General features: G+C 56.1%; 2 protein-coding genes across 8 annotated transcripts in view; one reads left to right on the top strand and one right to left on the bottom strand.

Annotated features, from left to right (window-relative positions):
- LOC146005836 (uncharacterized) overlaps positions 1-9,836 on the bottom strand; it is a 22,520-nt gene extending 12,684 nt beyond the window's left edge. Inside the window, exon 1 of the mRNA XM_083145264.1 lies at positions 9,751-9,836. Within this exon, the coding sequence (XP_083001390.1) occupies positions 9,751-9,836 (86 nt within the window). The remainder of the gene's footprint in view (positions 1-9,750) is intronic.
- MROH1 (maestro heat like repeat family member 1) overlaps positions 5,733-11,648 on the top strand; it is a 405,085-nt gene continuing 399,169 nt past the window's right edge. For 3 of the 7 annotated variants that reach the window (XR_014444044.1, XR_014444045.1, XM_083145075.1), the window contains exon 1: positions 5,734-5,903. The gene's annotated coding sequence lies outside the window, so the exon portion shown is untranslated. Of the gene's footprint in view, positions 5,904-8,769; positions 9,020-11,648 lie in introns of those variants that run through there. The other 4 variants (XM_083145076.1, XM_083145077.1, XM_083145073.1 and 1 more) reach the window with 4 other exon arrangements.

The raw sequence follows: 11,648 nt of genomic DNA, 5'->3' as shown, positions 1-11,648 counted from the left end.
TAGGCAAATATAAGGACCTCAGGCTTATAGTGTTAGCCTTCTAATAGTTCAATAATACAGAGCACCGCGGTGCAGATCTACATTCCCAGCAGGGATACAGCGAGAGCAATGTGTTCCAGAGCTGAGTGCTTCACTAGGACTCGCTGGATGGTTGTGTAAATAAACGATTGAATGCACAGAACAGATTGCTGGTGACCCTATATAGTGGATTCTGGAGTGGCGTGCTCCTGTATGTACAAGATAACAGGCTGGGCTTTCAGCTAAATGGCCCTATACTCGCTGATGCACCCAGTGTAATCTGGCAGGTAACCGACACCAGGTTTATGGCAATTCCAATACAAACACCTGTCAGAGTGTAATCATAGAAAGACAGGAGGGGAGAAAATATATATACACGCTGCATAATTTAACCTTCACTCTGCTGTGTAGCAGAGAAACCTGCAGTTTTCAAATAGGTATAGCAATAAAATTGAGTAACCAATGTAAATATTCTATGTATGTGGCGCACTTGTAGCATAGACAGTTCCTACAGATAAATATCGGGAGGAAGAATGCGCGGGGTTGCCCCCGTTACCTATGCCGGCTACGACCGGCGGAGCTTCAATGCTGCTGTCTGCCTGATACTGGGAGGACGGGTGGGGAAGTATTGCCCCTTCAGTCAGTGGGAAGTGCGGGTAGGGCTGGGTGACGGCTCTGGTGTGCCGTTAGTGAGGTCTCATGGCGGTGGATAGGAGAGACGGATGGAGCGCTGGTTCCGTTTGTATCTCCTCTCTCTTTCCGACACTGTTTGGAGTGGTGGGGGCGTGTGTTCAGGTGTGTCCTGACACGTGTTTCGCAGGTAGCTTGTTACACCCCTGGTGTGGCTGGATATTCTTAAACTACTCACAAGGTGTGATTACATTTATTCTAAACATAAGGTATTGTTTCCTAGCACGGCCACACCGATTTGCATCGGGGTGATCGTGTCGGAAAAATCGCGTCGGTCGCATTGCATGCGATGCGACCGACCCGATTTTTACATTGAATCAAATGTGAATAGGACCCCTGGGACCCTATTTTACATTGGATTCAATGTAAAGTATTCCCCAGACCCCCAATTTTACCCCCTCAACGGCACCCCACGATTGACGCCAACCCGAAGCGTGGCGAGCGCAGCGATGCGTGTCCTCTGACCTTTTCATACCCCTACTATCCACGTCGGCGTGGAGTTGAGAACATTAAGTATGGCGAGCGCAGCGATCCACCGAGCCCGAAGCGCGGCGAGCCCCGCGAGGGGACGCGTATAACTTCACAGGTATATGGGCACTTTATATTCTCAACTCCACGCCGACGTGGATAGTGGGGGTATGAAAAGGTCGGAGGACGCGCACCGCCTTCCCTCGCAAGCTCGCTGCGCTCGCCACGCTTCGGGTTGGCGTCAATCGTGGGGTGACGCTCACAATGGGGTTGCGTAACCCATGACGGGGCCATATACAATGTGAAATGGGTCATATTGGCCCATTTCACATTGTTTCCTATGTGAGATGGACTTAATCAAGTCCATCTCACCTTGTGCCATTATAATGGCACAAGACCGATGCGATGCTCCCGATTTCAATTTTAAAAATATTTTAACATTGAAGCCTATGGCAAAATCGCATCCATCGCGTCGGGGGCCATGTTAATGCACGCGACCGACGCGATGCCCCAGATTTTGCCTTTGCCGGCAAAATGGACCTGATTTCAAAGGAAATCGGGTCCATCGCCTCCATCGTGTACCTTAACTTTAAGGTACACGATGGAAAAGATTGTGGCCGTGCTAGGAAACAAGTACCAAACATAATTTTATTTTAATAAGGCTTATCATTAAAAGTTATATTTTAATATTTACCATATATTACGCATTACCAACAATTTTTCCTGTAAGTGTGCCCCAAAAAACCTTATTGGTTCCCTTGAGTCATCTCTTTGACTATCCTTTTCAGGACATGGAAAGGATTACAGGTGTGTGTGTGTGTGTGTGTGTGGGGGGGGGGGGGGGGGGGTAGGTGGCATGGGAAGGATTTCAGGTGTGTGTAAGGGGGCAGTAGGTGACATGTATGTTAGGTATTTAGTGACATATGAAGGATTACAGGAGTGTGGGGGTGTGTGACATGGGAAGGATTACAGGTGCGTGTGTGGGGGGTGTGACATGCATAGGAAGGATTACAGGTGTGTGTGTGTGTGTGGGGGGGGTAGGATCACAGGTGTGTGTGTGGGGAGGGGGGGAGGTGACATGGGGAAGATTACAGGTGTGTGTGTGGGGGGGGGTAGGTGACATGGGGAAGATTACAGGTGTGTGTGTGTGGGGGGGGGGGGGTAGGTGACATGGGGAGGATTACAGGTGTGTGTGGGGGGGTTAGGTGACATGGGGAGGATTACAGGTGTGTGTGGGGGGGGTGACATGGGAAGGATTACAGGTGTGTGTGGGGGGGTTAGGTGACATGGGGAGGATTACAGGTGTGTGTGGGGGGGGGTGACATGGGAAGGATTACAGGTGTGTGTGGGGGGGGTTTGTGTGACATGGGAAGGATTACAGGTGTGTGTGTGTGTGGGGGGGGGGATAGGTGACATGTATGTTAGGTATTTAGTGACATGCATGTGAAGGATTACAAGTAGGTGTGTGTGTGTGTGTGTGGGGGGGGGGGGTATGTGACATGCATGGGGAGGAATACAGGTGTGTGGGGGTTAGGTGACATGGGAAGGATTACAGGTGTGTGGGGGGATAGGTGACATGTATGTTAGGTATTTAGTGACATGCATAAGATTGATTACAGGTAGGTGTGTGTGTGTGTGGGGGGGGGGGTTAGGTGACATGGGGAGGATCACAGGTGTGTGTGTGTGTGTGGGGGGGGGGTTAGGTGACATGGGGAGGATCACAGGTGTGTGTGTGTGGGGGGGTTAGGTGACATGGGGAGGATCACAGGTGTGTGTGGGGGGAGGTGACATGGGGAGGATTTACAGGTGTGTGTGGGGGGTGTGTGACATGGGAAGGATTACAGGTGTGTGTGGGGGGGGTATGTGACATGCATGGGGAGGAATACAGGTGTGTGACATGGGAAGGATTACAGGTGTGTGTGTGGGGGGGGATAGGTGACATGTATGTTAGGTATTTAGTGACATGCATGTGAAGGATTACAGGTAGGTGTGTGTGTGTGGGGGGGGGGGGGGGGGGAGGGGGAGGGGGGTACATACCTCCCAACACGACCCTCTCCAGGAGGTACACATTGTTCTGCTCCTGGACTTTCCTCTTAATGTATGATTACCCTCATCTGTGTTGAACAGGTTAATTGATAAGAAAGGTATCACCACAGGTGATGGCAATCATACATTACCAGGGAAGCCCAGGAACAGAGCATTGTGTCCTCCTGGAGAGGGGCATGCTGGGAGGTATGGATAATGTATGATTACCAGCACCTATGGCATACCTCCCAACAGTCCCGATTGTCAGGGCCTGTCCCGATGTCCCACCCGCGGACGGCAGTGTCCCGCGGTGTGGGGGGGCTGTTGGGAGTCCCCCCTGTCAGCTGCTAAGCAGCGGGGAATAAACGCTGTGCGCACGCGCACAGCGTCTATTCCCGCAGCCAAGGGACTGGGGGCATGGCTAGAGGCTCACAGAGCCTCTGCCCCCATAGCGGCAAAATGGAGGCGTGGCCTCGCGGAAGAGCCGCGAGTATAGGCACGCGCCCCCCCCCCCCGAAAAATTTCGACGCGCCTCCGGCGCGCAGGAGCACCGTCCCGCCTCCAGAGCTTCAAAAGTTGGGAGGTATGCTATGGGGAGCTAGGTAACTGATAAGAAAGGTGTCACCACAGGTGCTGGCAATCATACATTACCAGGGAAGCCCAGGAACAGAGCATAGTGTCCTCCTGGAGAAGGGCATGCTGGGAGGTATGGATAATGTATGATTGCCAGCACCTGTGAGGAGCTAGGTAACTGATAAGAAAGGTGTCACCACAGGTGCTGGCAATCCTACATTACCAGGGAAGCCTAGGAGCAGAGCATTGTGTCCTCCTGGAGAGGGGCATGCTGGGAGGTAAGGATAATGTAGGATTGCCAGCACCTGTGAGGAGCTAGGTAACTGATAAGAAAGGTGTCACCACAGGTGCTGGCAATCATACATTACCAGGGAAGTCCAGGAACAGAGCATTGTGTCCTCCTGGAGAGGGGCATGCTGGGAGGTAAGGATAATGTAGGATTGCCAGCACCTGTGAGGAGCTAGGTAACTGATAAGAAAGGTGTCACCACAGGTGCTGGCAATCATACATTACCAGGGAAGCCCAGGAACAGAGCATTGTGTCCCTTCTGGAGAGGGGCATGCTGGGAGGTAAGGATAATGTAGGATTACCAGCACCTGTGGAGAGCTAAGTAACTGGTAAGAAAGGTGTCACCACAGGTGCTGGCAATCCTACATTACCAGGGAAGCCCAGGAACAGAGCATTGTGTCCTCCTGGAGAGGGGCATGCTGGGAGGTATGGATAATGTATGATTGCCAGCACCTGTGGGGAGCTAGGTAATTGATAAGAAAGGTGTCACCACAGGTGCTGGCAATCATACATTACCAGGGAAGCCAGGAGCAGAGCATTGTGTACTCCTGGAGAGGGGCATGCTGGCAGGTATGGATAATGTTATGATTGCCAGCACCTTGGGGAGCTAGGTAACTGATAAGAAAGGTGTCACCACAGGTGCTGGCAATCATACATTACCAGGGAAGCCCAGGAACAGAGCATTGTGTACTCCTGGAGAGGGGCATGCTGTGAGGTATGGATAATGTAGGATTACCATCACCTGTGGGGAGCTAGGTAACTGATAAGAAAGGTGTCACCACAGGTGCTGGCAATCATACATTACCAGGGAAGCCCAGGAACAGAGCATTGTGTTCCTCCTGGAGAGGGGCATGCTGGGAGGTATGGATAATGTAGGATTACCATCACCTGTGGGGAGCTGGGTAACTGATAAGAACGGTGTCACCACAGGTGCTGGCAATCATACATTACCAGGAAGCCCAGGAACAGAGCATTGTGTCCTCCTGGAGAGGGGCATGCTGGGAGGTATGGGGGAATGTGACATGCATGGAGAGGAATACAGGTGTGTGACATTGGGGGGATTACAGGTGGGTGTATACTAACTGGTCAGAGTTCTCAATACCAGGGCATGCTGGACTTGTTGTAGCCATCACTGTTTGCTATACCACACCTTGTCCCGGACTCTCGCCTCATCCTCCTCCCTCGCGTCCACGACCGAACACCCGGCACTCTCATACCGGAACAAATCACCAGTCCACACCGAGGCTTCCAACAGCCACAAGGCCGCAATCACTCTGCGCATGCGCGGCCGCCGCTCAGCTGTATCAGCAGCATACAGAGCGGGGTAACGCCCATTACCTAACCCCGCCCCCTGCTCATATAGTAACGTCCATTACCTAACCCCGCCCCCTACTCCTATAGTAACGCCCATTATCCTCACCCCGCCCCCTGCTCCTATAGTAACGCCCATGACCTAACCCCGCCCCTACTCCTATAGTAACGCCCATGACCTAACCCCGCCCCCTACTCCCATAGTAACGCCCATTATCCTCACTTATCCACCACCCTATTTCCTGGTACTATCTCCATTTACATTCCTCCCAGTATCACAATGCACTGCTCTCCACCAGCAACATGGTGGCTAATATCCTGCAGCGGCGACAAGTGCGGAGACCGGAAGTTACGTCACTGGGCGGAGATCACGTGCTTCTGATAAACACACAGCCCCAGGTGGGTCTCGTGCTCCACTCATGGTACCACTGTCCCCGCCCACAAATACTTTTCCGCCAATTAGCAGCGCCTGTCACTAGTCAGATGACGTCACACGGGGACTGGTGGGCTCTGACTGTTACCAGGAACAGGTGAGTCCCGATGAGGCGTGGGGTGACAGTGACTGGGGGTGACAGGAGGCTTGAGCTGGGGGTGACAGTGACAGGAGGTTGAGGTGACAGTGACTGGGGGTAACAGGAGGCTGGGGTGACAGGAGGCTGGAGCTGGGGGTGGTGACAGTGACAGGAGGTTGAGGTGACAGTGACTGGGGGTGACAGGAGGCTGGGGGTGACAGTAGGCTGAGGTAACAGTGACTGGGGGTGACAGGAGGCTGGGGTGACAGTGACAGGAGGCTGGGGGTGACAGGAAGCTGGGGTGACAGTGACAGGAGGCTGGGGTGACAGTGACTAGGGGGTGACAGGAGGCTGGGGTGACAGTGACAGGAGGCTGGGGTGACAGTGACTGGGGGTGACAGGAGGCTGGGGTGACAGTGACAGGAGGCTGGGGTGACCGTGACTGGGGGTGACAGGAGGCTGGAGCTGGGGGTGACAGTGACAGGAGGCTGGGGTTACAGGAGGCTGGGGGCGACAGTGACAGGAGGCTGGTGTGACAGTGACTGGGGGTGACAGGGAGGCTGGGGTTACAGGAGGCTGGGGGTGACAGTGACTGGGGTGACAGGAGGCTGGAGCTGGGGGTGACAGTGACAGGAGGTTGAGGTGACAGTGACTGGGGGTGACAGGAGGCTGGGGTGACAGGAGGCTGGAGCTGGGGGTGACAGTGACAGGAGGCTGAGGTAACAGTGACTGGGGGTGACAGGAGGCTGGGATGACAGTGACAGGAGGCTGGGGTGACAGTGACTGGGGGTGACAGGAGGCTGGGGTGACAGGAGGCTGGGGTGACAGTGACAGGAGGCTGGGGTGACAGGAGGCTGGGGTGACAGTGACAGGAGGCTGGGGTGACAGGAGGCTGGGGTGACAGGAGGCTGGGGTGACAGTGACAGGAGGCTGGGGTGACAGTGACTGGGGGTGACAGGAGGCTGGGGTGACAGTGACAGGAGGCTGGGGTGACAGTGACTAGGGGGTGACAGGAGGCTGGGGGTGACAGGAGGCTGAGGTGACAGTGACAGGAGGCTGGGGTGACAGTGACAGGAGGCTGGGGTGACAGTGACAGGAGGCTGGGGTGACAGTGACTGGGGGTGACAGGAGGCTGGGGTGACAGTGACAGGAGGCTGGGGTGACAGTGACTGGAGGCTGGGGTGACAGTGACTGGGGGTGACAGGAGGCTGGGGTGACAGTGACAGGAGGCTGGGGTGACCGTGACTGGGGGTGACAGGAGGCTGGGGTGACAGTGACAGGAGGCTGGGGTGACAGTGACTGGGGGTGACAGGAGGCTGGGGTGACAGTGACAGGAGGCTTGGGTGACAGTGACTGGGGGTGACAGGAGGCTGGGGTGACAGCAGGCTGGGGTGACCGTGACAGGAGGCTGTTGTGACAGTGACTAGGGGGTGACAGGAGGCTGGGGTGACAGGAGGCTGGGGTGACAGGAGGCTGGGGTGGACAGTGACTGGGGGTGACAGGAGGCTGGGGTGACAGTGACAGGAGGCTGGGGTGACAGTGACAGGAGGCTGGGGTGACCGTGACTGGGGTGACAGGAGGCTGGAGCTGGGGGTGACAGTGACAGGAGGCTGGGGGCGACAGTGACTGGAGGCTGGTGTGACTTGGGGGTGACAGGAGGCTGGGGTTACAGGAGGCTGGGGGTGACAGTGACAGGAGGCTGGGGTTACAGGAGGCTGGGGGTGACAGGAGGCTGGGGTGACAGGAGGCTGAGGTGACAGTGTCTGGGGGTGGGGAGGCTGGGGTTACAGGAGGCTGGGGTGACAGTGACTGAGGGTGACAGGAGGCTGGGGTTACAGGAGGCTGAGGTGACAGTGACTAGGGGTGACAGGAGGCTGGGGTGACAGTGACTGGGGGTGACAGGAGGCTGGGGTTACAGGAGGCTGAGGTGACAGTGACTGGGGGTGACAGGAGGCTGGGGTGACAGTGACAGGAGGCTGGGGTGACAGTGACTGGGGGTGACAGGAGGCTGGGGGTGACAGTGACAGGAGGCTGGGGTGACAGTGACAGGAGGCTGGGGTGACAGGAGGCTGGGGTGACCGTGGCAGGAGGCTGGGGTGACAGTGACTGGGGGTGACAGTGGCAGGGGTGACAGGAGGCTGGGATGACAGTGACAGGAGGCTGGGGTGACAGTGGCAGGAGGCTGGGGGTGACTGAGACTGGAGGCTGGGGCGACAGTGACAGCAGGCTGGGGTGACAGTGACAGGAGGCTGGGGGTGACTGAGACTGGAGGATGGGTGTGACGGGAGGCTGGGGGTGACAGTGACAGGAGGCTGGGGTGGACAGTGACAGGAGGCTGGGGTGACAGTGACTGGGGGTGACAGTGACAGCAGGCTGGGGTGACAGTGACTGGGGGTGACAGTGGCAGGAGGCTGGGGGTGACTGTGACAGGTGGCTGGGGTGACAGTGACTGGGGGTGACAGTGGCAGGAGGCTGGGGGTGACTGTGACTGGGGGTGACAGTGGCAGGGGTGACAGGAGGCTGGGATGACAGTGAAAGGAGGCTGGGGTGACAGTGGCAGGAGGCTGGGATGACAGTGACAGGAGGCTGGGGTGACAGCAGGCTGGGGTGACAGTGACTGGGGGTGACAGTGGCAGGAGGCTGGGGGTGACAGTGACTGGGGGTGACAGTGGCAGGAGGCTGGGGGTGACAGGAGGCTGGGGTGGCAGCAGGCTGGGGTGACAGTGGCAGGAGGCTGGGGGTGACTGAGACTGGAGGCTGGGTGTGACTGGAGGCTGGGGTGACAGGGACAAGAAACAGTGGGGGGTGGGTAGGAGGAGGTTGCACTGGATGGTGAGGGGGAGGCCGGGGGCCATTGTACGTGATGTGTATTATACGATGCTCTGCTGCACCTGTTAGTTTTCACATCCTCCTCTGGGCCCAGAGGTACCAGCGCCTACAGGATGTCTCCCCCTCACATAACTGTGATAGGTGTATGGTGCTGTCCCTAAAGGGCTCCGGGGTACATGTCCGGGCCGGCTCGGGGGCTTGCAGTGTGCACTGTGGCTTTGCAGACATACAGTAACTCTATGAGGGCTCCTATTACTGTCGGTATTGGGTCACGTGTTCCCTCTGCTGCTGCTGCTCATTTGGGGGTAAGGTCACTTATTTTTTTTTTGGGGGGCATTTCTCCACAATTATTCTCACAGTATTTAAAAAGAGAGGACCCCGGACCAACATAGCGCAGTGTCCCCGGACCAACATACTATAGCGCAGTGTCCCCGGACCAACATAGCGCAGTGTCCCCGGACCAACATAGCGCAGTGTCCCCGGACCAACATACTATAGCGCAGTGTCCCCGGACCAACATACTATAGTGCAGTGTCCCCGGACCAACATAGCGCAGTGTCCCCGGACCAACATAGCGCAGTGTCCCCGGACCAACATAGCGCAGTGTCCCCGGACCAACATAGCGCAGTGTCCCCGGACCAACATAGCGCAGTGTCCCCGGACCAACATAGCGCGGTGTCCCCGGACCAACATAGCGCAGTGTCCCCGGACCAACATAGCGCAGTGTCCCCGGACCAACATACTGTAGCGCGGTGTCCCCGGACCAACATAGCGCAGTGTCCCCGGACCAACATAGCGCAGTGTCCCCGGACCAACATACTATAGCGCAGTGTCCCCGGACCAACATAGCGCAGTGTCCCCGGACCAACATACTGTAGCGCGGTGTCCCCGGACCAACATACTGTAGCGCAGTGTCCCCGGACCAACATACTGTAGCGCAGTGTCCCCGGACCAACATACTGTAGCGCAGTGACCCCGGACCAACATACTGTAGTGCAGTGACCCTGGGTATAGGGGAAAAGGTTTTATTGGTTACGGCTGAAGGACGATGCGGGCCTGATTGACATTGGGTTGTCTTCTCAGCACAGCCATGGCTTCAACTTTCTCATTTTGTGTCAACATTTTGACCATGTCGACTGAAGTCCAGGTTGACCTTTTGACTTTATTGATTGTTGACCTATCGACTGTTGTCAAGACACTGTTTTATTCCACCCTCATATCTGTGATGCTGAGATGGATATTACATTGTGTGCTGTCATGTGTGTCTTATTTACATGTTGGCACATAAGGCTGAATCATCAGTAGTGCTGTGTGAGGATGTGGCAGCAGCTGGTGGTGGAGCATTGGGAGATTGTAGGTGTTCATCATGAGAAGTATGTAGCAGGAGTAGAGACTGGTGTGACAGGTTGCAGTGCTCCGCAGGGTAAGAGGAGGTAGACGAGGGTTGGTGGTAGTGCTCCGCAGGGTAAGAGGAGGTAGACGAGGGTTGGTGGTAGTGCTCCGCAGGGTAAGAGGAGGTAGACGAGGGTTGGTGGTAGTGCACTGCAGGGTTAGAGGAGGTAGACGAGGGTTGGTGGTAGTGCTCCGCAGGGTAAGAGGAGGTAGACAAGGGTTGGTGTAGGCGCTCTGCAGGGTATGAGGAGGTTTACTAGGGTTGGTGGTAGTGCACTGCAGGGTTAGAGGAGGAAGACGAGGGTTGGGGTAGGTGCACTGCAGGGTAAGAGGAGGTAGACGAGGGTTGGTGTCGGTCCTCCACAGGGTAAGAGGAGGTAGACGAGAGTTGGTGTAGGCGCTCTACAGGGTATGAGGAGGTTTACAAGGGTTGGTGGTAGTGCACTGCAGGGTAAGAGGAGGTAGACGAGGGTTGGTGTTGGTACTCCGCAGGGTAAGAGGAGGTAGACGAGGACTGTGTCAGCGCTCCGCAGGGTAAGAGAAGGTAGAGGATTGTTGCTGGTAGTGCATTGCATGGTAAAAGGAGGTAGACAAGGACTGTGTCGGTGCTCTGCAGGGTAAGAGGAGGTAGACAAGTGCTGTGTCGATGCTCCGCAGGGTTGGCATCGGTGATCTGCAGGGTATGAGGAGGTAGATGAGGGTTGGTGTTGGTCCTCTTCAGGGTAAGAGGAGGTAGATGAGGGTTGGTGTTGGTGCTCCGCAGGGTAAGAGGAGGTAGACGAGGGTTGGTGGTAGTGCTCCGCAGGGTAAGAGGAGGTAGACGAGGGTTGGTTTAGGTTCTCTGCAGGGTGTGAGGAGGTATACGAGGGTTGGTTTAGGTTCTCTGCAGAGTATGAGGAGGTAGACGAGGGTTGGTTTAGGTGCTCCGCAGGGTAAGAGGAGGTAGACGAGGGTTGGTTTAGGTGCTCCGCAGGGTAAGAGGAATTAGACGAGGGTTGGGGTTGGTGCTCTGCAGGGTATGAGGAGGTAGACGAGGGTTGAGGTAGGTGCTCTGCAGGGTATGAGGAGGTAGACGATTGTTGGTGTCGGTCCTCCGCAGGGTATGAGGAGGTAGATGAGGGTTGCTGTAGGCGCTCCGCAGGGTAAGAGGAGGTAGACGAGGGTTGGTGTCGGTCCTCCGCAGGGTAAGAGGAGGTAGACGAGGGTTGGGGTAGGTGCTCTGCAGGGTAGGAGGAGGTAGATGAGGGTTGGTGTTGGTCCTCTGCAGGGTAAGAGGAGGTAGACGAGGGTTGAGGTAGGTGCTCTGTAGGGTAAGAGGAGGTAGACGAGGGTTGGGGTCGGTACTCTGCAGGGTAGGAGGAGGTAGATGAGGGTTGGTGTCGGTCCTCCGCAGGGTATGAGGAGGTAGACGAGGGTTGGTGTCGGTCCTCCGCAGGGTAAGAGGAGGTAGATGAGGGTTGCTGTAGGCGCTCCGCAGGGTATGAGGAGGTAGACGAGGGTTGGGGTAGGTGCTCCGCAGGGTAAGAGGAGGTAGATGCAGAG

Source organism: Crinia signifera, chromosome 5 (assembly GCF_055691185.1).
Source record: "Crinia signifera chromosome 5, ASM5569118v1, whole genome shotgun sequence".
Classification (NCBI taxonomy): domain Eukaryota; kingdom Metazoa; phylum Chordata; class Amphibia; order Anura; family Myobatrachidae; genus Crinia; species Crinia signifera.
The sequence above is the reverse complement of the archived record's forward strand: the minus strand, read 5'-3'. Positions and strand labels throughout refer to the sequence as shown.